General features: G+C 45.1%; 1 protein-coding gene across 15 annotated transcripts in view; it reads right to left on the bottom strand.

Annotated features, from left to right (window-relative positions):
* Positions 1-17,551, bottom strand: part of PKHD1 (PKHD1 ciliary IPT domain containing fibrocystin/polyductin) — a 417,767-nt gene that overhangs the window by 357,352 nt on the left and 42,864 nt on the right. For 13 of the 15 annotated variants that reach the window (XR_012902469.1, XM_075923353.1, XM_075923339.1 and 10 more), the window contains 9 exons: positions 17,121-17,396; positions 15,388-15,477; positions 13,696-13,786; positions 10,192-10,334; positions 8,811-8,941; positions 5,546-5,730; positions 4,367-4,505; positions 1,171-1,316; positions 578-762 (listed from right to left, as the gene is read on the bottom strand). Coding sequence is in view for 14 of the 15 variants with exons in the window: in XM_075923353.1 (XP_075779468.1) it covers positions 578-762; positions 1,171-1,316; positions 4,367-4,505; positions 5,546-5,730; positions 8,811-8,941; positions 10,192-10,334; positions 13,696-13,786; positions 15,388-15,477; positions 17,121-17,396 (1,386 nt within the window). In the remaining variant the exon portion in view is untranslated. The remainder of the gene's footprint in view (positions 1-577; positions 763-1,170; positions 1,317-4,366; positions 4,506-5,545; positions 5,731-8,810; positions 8,942-10,191; positions 10,335-13,695; positions 13,787-15,387; positions 15,478-17,120; positions 17,397-17,551) is intronic. The other 2 variants (XM_075923342.1, XM_075923343.1) reach the window with 1 other exon arrangement.

Genomic DNA, 17,551 nt, shown 5'->3' with positions numbered 1-17,551 from the left:
TCTCAGGGCAGGGGGAAGACACCCATCCACCTTGCTCAGAGACCCATGCCAGATGTCTGCTAGCAGTGACAGTGTTTAACCATGACCGTGGCTGCCACAGCTCCATTTCCTATGTCAATGGGCAGGGGGGTCTGGAACAATTTTTATATAGTGGGGGGTGTTGGAAGCCATAGAACCAAATGGGTAAACCCTGTATATGATGGAAACACTTCAAGCCAGGGATGAGGCTGCTCCTCCAGCACCTCACCTTATGTCAGCAGGGCCTTCTTGTGAAATACTGTAACACACAGGGGAGTTACTTCCTGACCTCAGGCTTACGCTTTAGAGCATGAGGGTTGGAGGTTTAAATGGTCATCTCATCGACTGTAATTACAGTTCCTGTTCTTAGTTGTCTAACTACTCTGGAACTTACAAAGTTCTTGTTTTCATAACCACCTGTGTCAGGCACTTTGCTTGAGTCTCCCTAGAAAGGTAGGTGACTAAAACCTCCAGGGAAATGAACCTTGTCCACACAGACCTACTGGCAGGCAGATTTAAAGGCGAGCGACGCTCCAGTTAAAAGAAAATGCCATCGTACATTGATAACAATCGGCAAGTCACCGGTCATGGAATTCCAAGTCAGCGTCCACACGTTTTGGTGACAAGTGCTCACGTCCTTGGTCACAGTGAAGTCACTGGTGTGGAAGTACTGGTGTGTGGTGTTCTCCGGGTTGCTTTGCAGGAGCTCGCGGAGGCGATAGGAGGAGATGTTCACGGGGATACCTGGGATGTTCATTATAAAACAGGGATATCAACAACTGTGCAGCCACAGGTCCGCCTGGACCAGACATGGGAAGGAATCTAGAGTGAGGGTGCATTAGATTTATGCTATGCTAGAGCGAGATCGCTGTCCTATAACATACATTAGTGTGGGAAAAGCCTCTGAAGGACTGAGCTAAGCCCTAATGAAGTCAGGGGGTGTCTTTTCATTCTCTTCTGTTGTATTTTGGATGGGTGCCTAAGCCAGCATCTAAAAGTATCCCTCCCCGCTTTGGGAAAAGTGAAGAACTAGCAGCTGCCTGCGAAGGGGACCATCTGCCCGCCCTGCCTTGGTAGGAATGTTTGCAGGAGCAAGATCCCGGCTCTCCTTCCTTTGGCTCCCAGGAAAACAAAGTTTCATCCTCCCTTTACCTGGTATCACTCTACTGGGCAGCAGGATCCGGAAGGTCCCACCAAGAGGTGGGGATGCCACTTGCAGTCTCTGAACTGTCAGAGTGACACTTGCACCTTCTGTGGACACCGCCAGGTCATCGTCATCTTCTGAGCCCGCTCCCCTGCTGGAGAAGATTGGAGCATCTGAATCAGCAGCACTCAACCCCAACGCAATCAGCAAGGATGGGAGATTGCAAGCAAAAATTCAGTTGAGTGCATCAGCATCTCAGTGCATCTAATGATGGCAAGGAGGAGGTATATACACTGCTTACCATACAGACTGATTTGCCTGCAACTTTACAATTATTTTTTAAAACTCCTACTTCACCACTTTTGGGGGGGGGGGGGGGAGAATGTCATTGGTGGTGCAAGAGTGCCATCATGTGGTGACCGGTGTGAATATCAGCTATATAGTTCAATTTCACACATTTTAGTTCATAGATTTTTAAGGCCAGAAGGGACCATCGGATCATCCAGCCTGACTTGTGTAACACAGGACAAAGAATTTCCCCCAGTTATCCCTGTACAGAGCCCTATAACTTGTGTGTGGCTAAAGCACATCTTCCAGAAAGGCATCAAGACTGGAGAGTCCATCACTCTCCATAGATTGTTCCAATGGTTAGCAATCCGTACAGTTATAATTCTGTTAGCTCTAATCTGAATGTGTCAGATTTCATCTTCCTGCCATTGGTTTCTCTAATGCCTTTCTCTGCTAGATTAAACAGCTCTTTAGTTTCCCCACAATTTCCCAGTTTCCCTCTGTCAGTATTGTTCAAGTCACCTCTTAATAGTCTTTTGACAAATACATTGAGCTTTTTTAGTCTCTCACTGTAAGGCAATCATTTTTGTAGATTTTCTTTGTACCCTTTCAAGTTTAACATGCTTTTAAAAATGTTGACACCAGAAATGGGCACTGGTATTCCAGCACACCACTCACAGGCTACGTCTACACTGGCATCCCTTCCGGAAAAGGGATGCTAATGTAGCACGTCAGAATTGCAAATTCCGCGGGGGATTTAAATATCCCCTGCGGGATTTGCATTTACATGGCTGCCGCTTTTTTCCGGCTTGGAGATAAGCCGGAGAAAAGCGCCAGTCTAGACGTTATTCTCCAGAAAATAAAGCCTTTTTTAAGTAGGAATAAGAAATCCTCCGGAAAAGGCTTTATTTTCCGGAGAATAACGTCTAGACTGGCGCTTTTCTCCATCTTATCTCCAAGCCGGAAAAAAGCGGCAGCCATGTAAATGCAAATCCCGCAGGGGATATTTAAATCCCCTGCGGAATTTGCAATTCTGACGTACTACATTAGCATCCCTTTTCCGGAAGGGATGCCAGTGTAGACGTAGCCACAGTGTAGTGGTATACCATAGTAAAATCTACCCCTCCCATCTTACTGTGGAGAGAGAGGGAGGCAGAAGGAGAGAAGGATAGAAGAGGGGGAAAGAAAGAAAGAAAGAAAGAAAGAAAGAAAGAAAGAAAGAAAGAAAGAAAGAAAGAAAGAAAGAAAGAAAGAAAGAAAGAAAGAAAGAAAGAAAGAAAGAAAGAAAGAAAGAAAGAAAGAAAGAAAGAATTCAGAAAAATCTGAGTTTATCCACTCAGCTTTGTCCATGCTACAGAATAGGAACTTCTTTTTCTCTGTGTACAAGTGAAGACCCATTTACTCTGTACTAATCTACCATGCTGGGAAACCTAGCTGGTTTTGCAGTGCAGACAGGGCAGAACTGTATTTTAACTATGTTACCAAATCACTTGACAACCTTGAACTTTGCATAACTGTAACACAAACTACTCGCACTGAACAGAAGAGTTCTTGGGGATCCCCCTAAAATTATGGTCTGAATTGTGTCTGTTTCTCTTTTATTCTTCCTGATTCGGGCTGCATTTCTTTAAAACCCAAGGGTCTGATTTTTCAGAAGTGCTAGCACACCACTGCCATGGATTTCAATAAGAATTCCAGGTGCTCCTTTCTTTGTCTAAGGGTACGTCGAGACTACCGGGTTTTGTCGACAGAAGTTTTGTCGACAGTATCTGTCAACAAAACTTCTGTCGACAAAGAGCGTCCAGACACATTGAGTTCTGTCGACAAAGCAAGCTGCTTTGTCGACAGAACCCTGTAGTCTAGACGCAACCCTACAGGCAATAACACCTTCTGTCGACAGAACTCTGTCGACAGAAGGTGTTATGCCTCGTAAAATGAGGTATACCAGCGTCGACAAAACTGCTGAGTTCTGTCGACGTTATGTCGACAGAACTCAGCGGTAGTGTAGACGCTGGTATAGTTTTGTCGACAAAAGTCCACTTTTGTCGACAAAACTCAGTAGTCTAGACACACCCTAAGATCTAAACTAGACAAAACTCTTTGGGACAGAGAGCATGTGTATGCATGAGCAGGTCACTTCGCACAATGGGACCCTGATCTTCACTGGGTCTCATGGATGCTACTGGAATGCCAATAGTAGTGTGTAGCTGATTCATTCAGACACACTGAGCGCTAGACTTAAAAATGAGACTGAAAAAAATAAATAAAAACAGCTCCACTCTGTGAGCTGTGAAAACACACTGTACTGTTACATAGCACACAGAGTGAACTGGACCTGGGAGGTCACGGAGGAGTTGAAAGTGGGGATTGGTGGAGTGTGTTTGGCTGGTTTTTAAGAGAGTGAGCCCAGATCATAAAATCTAAATCTAAAGTCCCTTAAAGTTCCAGGGTGCTCAGCCGTTATCTCCATGCTGAACTGAGGAGATATCTCCATGCCCAGCACAACATTCCAGCCTGGATCCAAATTCTCCCAGAGCTTGGGATTAGAAGTTCAGGTCTTTTTTTAAATGAACTAACTAATCGTTCTCTCTGTTCTGTTTGGTCCAGGGCCCTCCCTTCCTATTAACGACAAATGGATTTCTGGGGACACGGACCTCTGCCTGATCTGCTTTCAAGCATAGCTGAGGCAAGATGAGACCTTCTGAGGGTCTGATGGAAAATGAACAAAAGAAGAAACATCAAGCACTTGCAAGAGAGAGAATAAATATTCACAGGAACAGCACCAGACTGGATCCAATGCGAATTCCATCTTGTCCAGCATCCTGCCTTGGACAGAGGCCAGCACCAGCCATTCTAGAGGAAGGTATGCGAACCCTGTTCTAAACACACGTGAGACAATCTGCCTCCAGTTCGTACCTCAGTGACAGAAGAGGGAGATCGCTGCCACAGCCAGCCACTAGCAACGAAACATTGAAGGTGGGCGGTGACCCCATCACACACACTTCTTGGATAACATTCCCACCTGGACGAGCTGGTCTGGGATCCCTTTGAAAAACTGAAGGAGAAATATTATTCATTAGAGACAGCCGAGGATTTTCAATTTCAAAATTTCAAAGTTGTTTCCATTTCAGAATTGGAAATGGACCCACTGAAGGGTGTTTTCTTTCATAATTTTCCATCACATTGGCCACTTTGTATCAAAAACATTAGTGAAAGGTTTCATTTCCTAACAACTCAGTGTTTTCAGGGAGCTCAAGAAGGTCAATCACCCATGGTGATATAGGAAAACCTCGGAGTTACGAACACCTTGGTAATGGAGATTTTTCATAACTCTGAAATGATTGTAACTCTGAACTAAATAGGAGGCTTAGTCTTTCAAAAGTTGACAACTGCACATTGCTTTAATTCAGCTTGGAAACTTTACTATGGAGAAGAAAAATCCTGCTTTGTCTTTACTACATTAATAACTTACATTTAACAAAATACTGTACTGTCTTTGACTTTGTCTGTTTCTGCTGTCTGAGGCTACGTCTTACACTGCAGCGATATTTCTGGAAGCCGGAGGTTTCCCAAAATAGCTATTCCGTGTCTTTTGGGTGCTCCCATTATTTCAAGATATAACAGGCTCACTATTCTGATGTCCCTATAAATTCATTCCATAAGGAGTAAGGGACATTTCAGAATAGTGATTTATTTCGAAATAAGTGCTGTGTAGACAGTACCAAATTTCAAAATAAGCTATTTTGAAATTGACTCAAAATAAGAGATGCAATTTGCGTAGCTCAAATTATGTAGCTTATTTTGAGCTACAGGTGCAGTGTAGATGCACCTTGATTGCATACTTCCATTCCAAATGAGGTGTATGGCTGACTAGTCAGTTTGGAACTCTGAAAACTTACACAGTAGATAGAACCTCAATGAAAACAAAACAAATGTAAGTGGATGTTTTTTCAAGAAACTTTATTTTCAAAAAAATGCAGGGCGGTTTTTGGAAAGAAAAAGATACCCTCTCAAAAACCCAGCTCTATTACTGATATTCTGTAGGGAAGGTAAGTGCTTAGAACATCATCAACAAAGAGACAGGGATTCAGTTACCGGCTACATTCCTGTCCGCAATGATAATTTCATCGAGGTAAAATGAGCTGGCTGTCTCCTCGCCTCTCTCAGGGATCAGCATGTCGATCTGATGCACAAACACTGGGGAGTTGGCTTCAAGATCCCAGAGGGATTCGGAGCCATTGAGACAGCCTCTCCAGAGGTCAGCACACATGAACTTCCACCTGAAAGGCATTCAGGGTACATATGACTAATTGCCAGCTTATGGGCTAGGCAGCTGCCTAACTCTTATACTCAAGTGGGTGCTAATGTGATGGCCACCATCTTGGCTGATACATGCAGAATTAAACCAGGGACCTCCGGAGCTATAAGCAGGAGCTATAGCTAGAGGAGCTATGATGCAACAGCCTTGCTGTGGATCAGCACCGAGGACCCATTATTCACACTTACCAGTGGGTTACCCAAGGACAGCGCCTCCTCATGTTCAAATTGTTTTAAACAATATTAGAAATTAGAAGATTTACCTGGAGTTGCTTGGGCCTTTCAGGGCAAGGGGCTAAGGGGTACAGGAGTCAGGGCAGGAGGGGAGGGGTTCAGGGCTGAGGGTAGGAGTGCAAGAATGAGGGCAGGGGGTGGGGGCAAGGCTGGCCTGGGGCAGCAGAGGCCATGCTGCCCAACTGATGGCTGACGTTCCTGGCCAGACCAGAAGGGGGCATGATCTGTGCTATCCAGCTAGCAGCTGCTCCGCAGCTCTGCAAGGCTGTCAGAGGCACACTTGCTTGCCCCCCCCCCCCTTTTCCCCATGGTCATTTGGGAGTACAAGTGTGCCCAGTGCTTACTGTGGTCATTGTGTAACTGTCCCTGCTAACACAGCCCTCCCTTCCCATCGGATGAGAGACAAATCGCATCCCATGAACATCCCATTGTCGTGGCACAACCAACCCCAGGCCTTGCTTAGTTTAAGTTCTATTAAGAAGAAGCTGCCTACCTAATTCGGTGGTCCTAGCTCTTGCCATTTAGCAGGAGTTCTTGAACAAGCAGACTCACAGATGGACAGATGGAAAGGGTACAGAGAAGAGCGACAAGAATGATTAAAGGTCTAGAGAACATGACCTATGAAGCCAGGCTTCATGAACTGGGCTTGTTTAGTTTGGAAAAAAGAAGATTAAGGGGGGACATGATAGCGGTTTTCAAATATCTAAAAGGGTGTCACAAGGAGGAAGGAGAAAATTTGTTCCTCTTGGTTTCTGAGGACAGGACAAGGAGTAATGGGCTTAAAGTGCAGCAGGGGAGGTTTAGATTGGACATTAGGAAAAAATTCCTAACTGTCAGGGTGGTCAAATATTGGAATAAATTGCCAAGGGAGGTGGTGGAATCTCCCTCTCTGGAGATATTTAAGAACAGGTTAGATAGACATCTGTCAGGGATGGTGTAGATGGAGCTTGGTCCTGCCTTGAGGGCGGGGGCTGGACTCGATGACCTCTTGAGGTCCCTTCCAGTCCTATGATTCTATGATTCTACGATTAACAGACAGATGCACAAACTTGCTCAAATATATAGTAGCTCTCAGTCTGTTTGGCATGCGGGAGAGAGAGCCGAAGTGTCTCCCATATGCCCAGAGCATTCGAATGCTCGAATTGCAAGCCTTTCTACCACGGGGAGCTGTATTATCACCTTGCCAGTACTCAAGGGCTGTGCCTAGTAAATTCTGTGCTTCCAGAAAGAAATGCAACCCCACACGCAGTTTTCTCACACTTCTCTGCCTTGAGGAACTCAAACCGGACATTGCTTAACTTGATGAAAAGCCTGCATTAGTCAGCTTTTCTCTTCCCCTGCAGACGCACAGAGAAAGGGTGGCCCAGAGTTGCTTTGCATGGTAAATTTCTCTGCACTTGTCATGCTTCACGTCACTCTCCCATGCCTTAAACCAGGGGTGGGGAACCTCAGACCCATGGCTTGCCTGGATCCGGCACTCATGACTCAGGGCCCCTCCCAGCATTGAGGAGCCCATGCTGGTGCTCCAGCCCCTCTGATGCACCCCAGGGGCTGCAGCACACAAAATCTACTAGGCTGGGCCCCCTAAGTTCTGGTGGGCAAGGAGAACATGGGGAGTGTCTTTCTTCTTCTCCGGGTGCATCTACACTGAATGGGGAAATGGCCATTTTTCTGGAAAAGCATTACTTGCGTCCACCCTGCTATTGAAGGATTTTTCCAACGGCGGTAAACTTTTTCGGAAAAAGGCACGTGTGGACGCAGAAAAGGGAGTTCTTTTGAAAGAAGAGGCCTCCAGGAAATAACACAGGTGCCCTCGTGGCCACTCCATCCAGACTAATCACAACTGAAATGCAAGATAGCGTCCACATTGACTGGACACTATCTTTCGAAAAAGCAGATCACTTTTTTGTTGTGCTTTTGCTGTGCGGACGCTCTCTTTTGAAATAAGCTGTTCCAGAAGATCTCGTCCGGAAAAGCGTCATTCGAAAGAAGCTTGCAGTCTAGACATAACCTCAGGTCGGGGGCTACAGTGAGGGTTTGTTTTTTCTGCTTCTCACTTATGTGCAGCCCCCGACTGATTTTTCTGTGGGTGAGTGGCCCCAACACAAAAAGGTTCCCTACCCCTGAATTAAACCTCCATTCCAACTGTGGCAATCCCCACAACCACCTTGGAAAAACTGTGGCAACCACGCAAAAGCTCCTGAGGGACTGTGGGAGTATAGCAGATGTCAAATGCTTTGGACGGGTATGGCAAACTTCTCCTAGGGCCAGTCCTCTCAGCTAGAGCAAAAAGGTCAGAATCTTGTCTCCACTAAACGCAAAGGCTGTGTCTAGACTGGCATGATTATGCGGAAATACTTTTAACGGAAAAGGTTTTCCGTTAAAAGTATTTCCGCAAAAGAGCATCTAGATTGGCACAGATGCGTTTGTGCAAAAAGTGCTTTTGCGCAAAAGCATCCGTGCCCAATATAGACGCGCTTTTGCGCAAAAAAGCTCCGATGGCCATTTTAGCCATCGGGCTTTCTTGCACAAAAAATTAAGGTGCCTGTCTACACTGGCCCTCTTGCGCAAGTATTCTTGTGCAAGAGGGCTTATCCCTGAGTGGGAGTGTCAAAGTATTTGTGCAAGAAGCACTGGATTCTTACATTAGAACATCAGTGCTCTTGCGCAAACTCTCACGCCAGTGTAGACAGGCAGCAAGTTTTTGCCCAAAATCTTGCCAGTCTAGACGCACCCAAAGAGGACTAGGCGTTGGTGTTCAGGGAGCCATTTGCTGAAACTCTACCACATGTATTTGCATATTGGATACCTTTCAGGAGTGGTTTCATTCAAACTCCACTGGCAAGTAAAATTCTTCTGCATTGTATTCAGAAAGGCGTTGACATAGGACACCGAAACATAAAGGGTATTGCTCACATTACCTTTATATGCAAAGCACACCTGAGAAAGGGGAAGGAAAACAATACATTATTGCTGAAGGTTTATATTATGGTTCAAATCCAGACTACATTGGCAGGGACTGGCTGTTATTGCCCATTGATCTGTTTGCATTAGGTGAAATGAGTTACTGCTCCTAATCCAATTTCTCATGTACAGAAGTTTATGTTGTAATGCCCACCATCTTACTGATAGTAATTGGCACTGCTGTTGGCATCGAAAAGATGACTAAAATGGGCATTGAGAATGATATGTCACTCTCTGCCCCACAAAGGGAGTAATAAAAATAATACACACGCCCAGCTCTCATCTAATACTGTACTAATGCAATCAGCATTGTTCTGCCCATTTTACAGATGGTAAAACTGAGGCACAGAGAAGTGTCTTGCCCAAAGTTATCCAGCAGGCTAGTGACAGAGGTAGAAATAGAACACTGGTCTTCTGAGTCTCAGGCCAAGGCACTGTGAAGGATACATCTACACCGTGGGCTAAAGTCGAGTTAAGATAGGCAACTTCAGCTACATTAACTGTATAGCTGAAGTCGAAGTAGTTCAACTTGGCTTTAGGCCCTGTCTACACAGCAGGAAGTTGTAAGAAGAATGCTCTTCCTTCAACTTTCATTACTCCTCGTGAAATTAGGGTTACAAAAAAGTCGGAATAAAAAGCCAATTATTTCAAAATTATTTCAAAATAACAGGCTTGCTGTTTAGACGCACACTCTTATTTCAAAATAAGCATGCAGAGTAGACATAGCCCTATTGGGCCAGAGAGCCGAGTATCATACTAGACTGGAAATTAAATGACCTGAATTCTATTCCCAACTCTATCGCTGCCTGCTTACATGATTTTGTACACATCACTCAACCTCTTTGTGACCTAAACTGTATACTGAGGACGATGCTTACCTAGCTTTATGACATACTAGGAGTAGTATCGATGCAAATCTCTACAAGTATTGAGCAGGGTTACAGCACATTAAAGAAGCAACTTGGACTGGTGTGGACCATGACACGTTCTCTGGTTATTTCCAGAACAATCAGTTTCCAGGGCTGACAATCTATCACCTTTAATAAGTAACAGAATTACTTTATGGATGAATAATGTTTGCTTTGTCATGGCCCAGGAAGATACAATCTTGCATGGGTTTGGGGAAAATGGCAGAGAGCCTCAAATTCCTAATGTGTGTCCATCTCTTATGTTATTTGGTTCTGTGCCTTCCTCCATGTTTTGCCCTACTCAGAGAGGTTACTTACATGTGTGTACTCCGTGAGGTCGTATCTCGGTAAGGTTGAGAGAGACATTTTTACGAGATGTTTTGGCTGATAAACACTGAACCTTCCACAAAAGGGTTCTGTCCAGCTGACAACATGTCCCTCAGTGGCAGAGACGTCCTGGCCTATCAGTGGTAAAAATGAAAGGGATTAGAGGCTTGGGAAAAGATTCAAAAAGCCATGCAGGGGCTGGATGCTTGAAGGCCGGTGAATGCAATTTTGTGCCTAAATTGTGAATACTTGTGTACCCAGTGATGCGCATCAGATTGGTGCACACACTATAGATCACGGTTTCCCAACCTATGGGTCAGGACCCAAATATGGGTCGCCATTACATTTCAAAAGGGTTGCCAGGTGTCTCCCCAGGTGGCTCTTAAGGAGCCATTCACATATTTTTTGAATTGCCCTGGGTCACCAAGTCTTCCTGAATTGTCAAAATGGGTCCCCATCTGGAAAAGCTTGGGAACCGCTCCTATAGATACATGAGAAGCCTACCTACCATGATGCACTGAACCAGGGATCGTAATAGCTGAAAGCAGTGTTCTCTAAGATGGGTGCTCATGAGGCCACTCAAGAGAGATTCTAATGCTGCCCAGCTGGTTAGCAGAGGGCCCACAGCTAGATTTGTGTTTTCTCTTGTGGTGCACATTCAGACACACCTTGGTGCACATAAAATTTATTCCACACAAGGCTGGAAAAGATTGGAGGAAACATTGGCTGAAAGCATGATGCCCCTGCAGCTTGATCAAAAGAGTCAAGCATTGTAGGTGAGGTCTGCACCAGTTGCAACTCCTCAGTGGATTAGGCACAGAGAGCCACATGTGTCACACACACACACACACACCTCAACCAGTGCAAATCAAGCTCATCAAGATAATTGGAGTTCTATATTGACCCCAATTGTAAGCTCAACTGAGAAGAACAAGTGAAAGTTAATAGCATATCATAACACCCTACAATATTGATGGGAAATGGTGCAGAAGGGAAACAGATTGAAAAAGACTATACAAGAATACCTAGTGATATAACAAAAGGACTTTTTTAAGATTATCTCTGGTAAACAAGAGAAGCATGGGACTGGAACTCATTGGACCAAAATTGGTGTTTTGGAATTTAGGCCTACTTAGTGAACAAATACTGAGGTGATTGGCTATTTTGTCCACCACTCACGTTTTGTGGGCCCAAAAATGGTTTTCGGGAGAAAACTGATGAATGGGAAGGCTGAGTGACTGAAAGACAAGAGCAGGGATAGGAGCAAACTTCACCATCATGGCTGCCCCCCTAATCTCCTCGGACCCCAGCATGTCACCACTGTGCCTTGTCCGTCCTAATCCTGAGAAATTTCCTCACTGTGCTAGGCCAGAGATAGGGACCCAAATGATATCACCACATCCACCAACTTGAACTAAATTGTCTTCATCCCTTGTGACTTTTTCCATCCCCACCTTATTTCTTCTCCTTCCTTCTCTCTCTTTTTTGCCTTCTATTTAATAAGAGCGTTACTTGGCTAGCCAAAACTGAGAGTCTGCCCCAGTCTACACTACAACTTCAGTTAACCCCCGTCCCCACCCCAAGGCAGACTATATAAGCAGAGCATCCACAGAATTAGAAAGCTGTACTCCTGCTTTCCATCAGGAGTAATGCTAATCCCACAATAGTTATTTTGAAATAGCTGTAGTGTGGGTGCTCCTGTGCCGCTGTTTTGAAATAGCTACTCCCTAGAGTAATTGGAACGAATTACTCCCCTGTGCTTCTTGGGGCTCTAAATCCGAGGTAGTGCATCCACATTAACGAAGCCTGCCTTGGATTAATTTCAAGGCTTCCCGGTAGTGTGGACACGCTAGTTCGATTTTGTTAAATCGGGAGTTATTCAGTTGAATTTAGTAATTCTGAAATACTTCCCTAGTGTAGACATGACCTCTGTGAGCAGAGAGGTAGAGGTGTAGCAAGGGTGTTATGTGCCCGTGGGCAAAGGCAAAATTTGCACCCTGTCCGCCGCCACACGGTGGGGCCCCAAATTTGGTGCACAGCTGAGCCCAACCCTGGGAGAATGTGTGGGAGCTTGTACCACGTCTTCCTCCACCCCCTCCAGTTTGGGGCTGGGCTCCCATATGTACTAACCCGCCAACGGAGATGGAGGAGGATCAGGCTGGGGGCAGAGAGGTGGGGAGGAGGCTCCAGGCACCGGCCGTGGGCAGAGGAGGAGCAGGAGAGCTGAGGGATGACAGGGGGATCAGAGGGGGGCTAAATTGGCACCCCCTAGTGTGGCACCCGGGGGCAGCTACCCCTCCCACCCACCCCCCTCACTACGCCACTGCAGGGAGGCAGTTAAAAACAATGCCCTAAGAAGCCTTATGCTGGGGTAAGTTTGCCATAGAGTGGCTCATAAATCCATGTGATTTGTCAGTGTTTCTCCAGCAGCGAGGCTCAAGCAAGAGTCCAAAGTAGAGACAGAAGCAGTGTTTTCTATCTTTGCTGTTCTTTTCCTTCCCTGTTTGTGTGTGTATGGCTTAAATTGTCTTCCAGGAAACGGGATTGGATTAGAACAGTAGCTCCAGCCCATTTCAACTGATTTTTTCTTTTTTCCCCCCAAAAGCTCAGTTATTACCCTCTGCACTACCACCCAAAAGACTCAAAACAGGGAATTTTTTTAAAGCCTTTGTCCCGCTGACAGAAAAGGAAAGAAGGGAAGTTGTTAAAATGAAAGTCTACTTAATACTTCACATTTTAAATGCTTTAACTGTTCTATTCTTTGCTGTATTTTTAATAAAGGGTTAAAACAATTTATGGTGTGTTTGTCTCAAACCTTGTTTAAAACTATTCTATACTGGACAGTGGCAGAGTCACGTTTAACAACTTAACTCTTTGGGCCCATTTTGTCCATCTAAATTAATACAACAGAGGTAGACTTGTAGACTAAGGTCAGAACAGACCATCATGATCATAGAATCACAGCAGAATAAGGTAGGAAGAGACCTCAGGAAGTCACCTAGGAAAGAATTATCTATAGTAACTCACAGCTCTCCCCATCTAGTCTTCCGATTACATTAGACACATATCTGTGCACAGACCTACCTTTGAAAATATGGTACCAGAGAACTTCACACAGCTGTAGAACCTACATAACACAGCACTTTATGTCCCTAATGTAAACTGTCCCTATACACCCTGATATTGCAAACATATAATTTGCTTTGATATTGGAAGCAGCTTGTTTGTGTAATAAAACAGATTGGGAGAGGGAGGAAGAATCAGTAATTAACATATTAGCAATACTGGTTTTAATACCAGTTCAACAATTCATTCCTGTCTAAACTCCCTCGCTTTAAATAACACAAACTATTGATAAACCAGGAGGAAAATAAATGTGTAAAACCATTAAGAGCATAACAGCCCCACCACCACTCACACAAAGGTCTTGTTTGGTACATGAAGAGAAACACACTGCTACAGAATGTGTGTCTGAATTTTTTTAAAATGCATTACCTTCCTCAAAGCCTTTCCAGAGAAGGAATTTAGCAGATAACGGCTTCATTTCACATTTCACTGAAAGAAGCTCCTCTATCGCTGTTTGGACCTATAAAAATAATATTCGCAACATGATCATTGTCAGTTAACTGTGCAGCAGAGAGAGTAGAAATGCTCATAAAGTGGTCACTGCATTTAGTTAAATTAGCCAGTGTTGGAAAGAGTGTTGATCTAATAGAATCATAGAGCTGGAAGAGACCTCAAGAGGTCATCAAGTCCAGCCCCCTGCACAAGGCAGGACCAATCCCAACTAAATCAACCCAGCCAGGGCTTTGTAAGCCGAGACTTAGGTAGCCAGGAAGCAGAAGAGAAAGATCCATCTTCTTTCATATAGCATGGGGTGGCATGGACAAAAAGCTAACACTTCCTATTGTACCAGCTAGCCCTGGAGATGGAGGGAATGAAATCAGATTCCGTATGAACAGGCCTGGAAGAACCAGCTTAGATATTTAAGAACCATCCACTTTTGACCAAAACTGAAACCAAAGCTGGGTGTTTAAAGGGCTTCTCAAAACTTTACAATTCCCATTATGCTGTACTCCCAACAAATTGTTCCACTTTCACATTCCCGCTGGGATCAGAGACAGGTGATGGATACTACGAAGAAGGCTATTCTCAAAGGGTTCCTTGGCTGCCCAGAAGCAAGCAGGAAGAAAAATACCCTAGGAAAGCCAAGTTCTCAAGAGATGTGCAGCCCAGCCAGGTGGATACATATATATGATCAGAGTCGTCCTGTCCATAGGACGAATCAGGGTGGCCGCCCCAGACCCGCCGCTTTTGGGGGCCCCGCAGTGGTCACCCCACTGTCCTATGGATGGGAGGGACCTGAGGGATTGTGGGGACCTGGTATACAGTGGCAGGGGTTGCCCCGCCCTGTCCCCACTCACCACAGGGGTGGCAGGAGCCAGAGTGGCCTAGCAGCCTGCTCACTCTGCTTCGTCACCCTCTCCTGACCTGTTGTGCATGGCTTCTCACCCCAGGCTGCTCTACTTCCTGCCACCCATGGAGAAATAAGGTGCAGCGGGCTGGGAGGGCAGTGTAGGCTGGTAAAGCAGGCTACCCCAGTCCTCCAGCTCCCACCATTTTGCACGGTGAGTGGGAGGGAAGTGAACCCTGTTGCTGCTGCACCAGCCCCCCTGGAATCTCCAGGCCATGTCACTCGGGGAAGGAGGTGAGGGGGTGGGAGCAGAACAGGGGTGGGGCTTGGGGAAGAGGTGGACCAGGGAAGGGCAGAGTCTGTGGCAGTGGATTTGCCCTGGGCCCCTCTCGGGACAGACCTGACTATGATTCATATCATAACAAGAAACAGTGTCTGGAAGTTAAAGACAAACAAACAAATTCAAGTAAAAATAACGACAGATTTAAAAAAAATCATTGAGGGTGGGTGGTTAACTACTAGAGCAAGCTATCAAGACACACTGCCCAGAGACATAGTGGATTCTCCATCTCTTGGTGGCTTCAAATTAGAGCTGTACAGCCGGAAGTGTACAATTAATACATTTTAAAAGCATTCCCAGTAACTGTAAACGTCACTGGGATTATAGAAAAAGATCTCAGTCTCTAGGCCTGATCTTCAGCTTGTGTTAGTCAACACACCTCCATTGCCTTAAACCACATGAGTTCTGGTCCTCTGTGCTTAATTCTACTTACCTGAGCAGCTGTGACATTTGTGGCCAACAGGTCACTGGACACATTGTCCCAGGAAATATGGAACCATCCAGTACCAGACAAAGTCAGCATCTGACAAGCAGGAAAAACAAGAACAAACTACATGAGCTACATACACATGATTGGTTAATTCAGGGGATCTTTACATAAGCAGAGTTCTGCCCTTCTGAGCTCTGCCAGACAACACAAGTGTCACTGTGTGAGCTCTTGCAATTCACACTGAAAGCCTTGGTTCTCAGAGTGTAGAGGCAACAAGTCTGAGGCCTTGTCTTTACTTATCTGGAAAGTCCAATTAAGATACACAACTCTAGCTACACACCTTAATTTGACCTTTGGCACCATCTCCACAGCAGGATATCGATGGGAGAAATGCTCCCATTGACTTCACTTACTCGCGACATGTAAGAGTTCCAGCATTGGCAGGGGTGCCCTCAGTGTTCCATTTAGTGGGTCTTCTAAAAACCCATTAAATCAAACACCAGAAGATTGACCAGCGTCAGTCTTCCTGGTAATGACAATGTAGCCAAAAGAATCTGCCCAGTGTTACACAAACCAGTGGCAGACCTAGGACCAGACCCTCAGACTCCTAGGGTGTGTCCAGACTACAGGGTTTTGTCGACAAAAGTGGACTTTTGTCGACAAAACTATACCTCCGTCCACACTGCCTTTGAGTTATATCGACATAACGTCGACAAAACTCAGCAGTTTTGTCGACGTATGTAAACCTCATTCTACGAGGAACAACGCCTTTTGTCGACAGAGTTCTGTCGATAGAAGGCATTATTGCTTCTACACTGTCCTTTGCGTCCACACCGTTATGTCGACAAAGTGGCTTGCTTTATCAAGAGAACTGGATGTAGTCTAGACGCTCTTTGTTGACAGAAGCTTTGTCGACAGTATCTGTCAACAAAACTTCTGTCGACAAAACCCTGTAGTCTAGACACATCCCTAATGCCCGGTCTTGAGCTTTTATCCACTATAATAAGAGTTCTTCTAGCTACTAACTCTTTTTCCAATCATAAGTCTTTTTTATTAGCTGATTATTAATATAAGTTGATTCAGTTCCCAAGGTGACACTTTAGCTCCATGTTTGCTAGGAAAAGAGATGTGGCCCTACCTTATATGAGTTATCATAAAATTCTAGTTTTAACACGTTAGTTTTACTTTGACCTGCTAATCTGCTAACTCATGTTAAAACTCCAAACTGACTTGTCTCCACTAGGATTTTACCTCATGTCAGTTAATTTGCATTAACAAGCACAAGGTAAGAACACTGGGGGTGAGGGTGCGGGGGAAGTCTGGTAAAGACAAGACCTATACCAGTGTTTCTCAACAAGTGGTCCAAGTGCCCTTAGGGGTACCTGAGAAGTCTGGAGGGTATGTCAACACAACTGAAATTTGGAGAAAACTGAATTTTTGTTTAAATTTTACAGCACTTTATTATTTTTGTACTTCTTACACCCAAAAATTTCATCGCCCACCTGACTACAATTAAGTTGTTTAACAAAAGTGTTGCGATAGTAGGGGGGAAAATTGTGTGTGTCTGAAAACTGTACATACCAAGGTACTTATGACTTGATTTTTTTTTTTTGAAAAAGGGGTCCTTTATAAAAAAAAAAAAGGTTGAGAAACACTGGCCTGTACAATAAAGATTTGCTGTACAATATATGATGTAAATAGCATTTCAGGCAAGGGATCACAGATGTGGCCCTGACCTGTATCTCTGGAAGCCGGTGAGCAGTGGCCCGGATTTCGTGCCTTTCTCGGAGGTAGGTATTCACCACGTCTGGGTTTAGCCAGGTGTTGTGCAACTGCACCCCAACTCGCATTCCGCTGCTGGGTGCCTTCCCATGATGCCACGCTTCCAGGTAGTACTTTGAGCCACCCAGCAGCTCAAGTTTCTGGGATTTGGGCTGCCAGCTCTTGTTCCAGTTCTGCTCCCAGTGCTCAGACCATTTAGAAGCCCCAGCAGGAATAGAAGCAACTTTCACCTTTGTTCAAACCAACAAAAACAACAAGATAATTACACAGCAGGGTCTGGCTCCGAAAAACTCGAGAAATGGGCCTCCAACACTGGAGAGATTAAGTGCCAAAGACAAAGCAGATCATATTCACAGCCCTGAGCAGATGTCTGCAGCATTCCTTC

The sequence above is a fragment of the Pelodiscus sinensis genome, chromosome 3, assembly GCF_049634645.1.
Source record: "Pelodiscus sinensis isolate JC-2024 chromosome 3, ASM4963464v1, whole genome shotgun sequence".
NCBI classification, from domain to species: domain Eukaryota; kingdom Metazoa; phylum Chordata; order Testudines; family Trionychidae; genus Pelodiscus; species Pelodiscus sinensis.
This window is presented reverse-complemented; position numbering and strand designations above follow the sequence as displayed.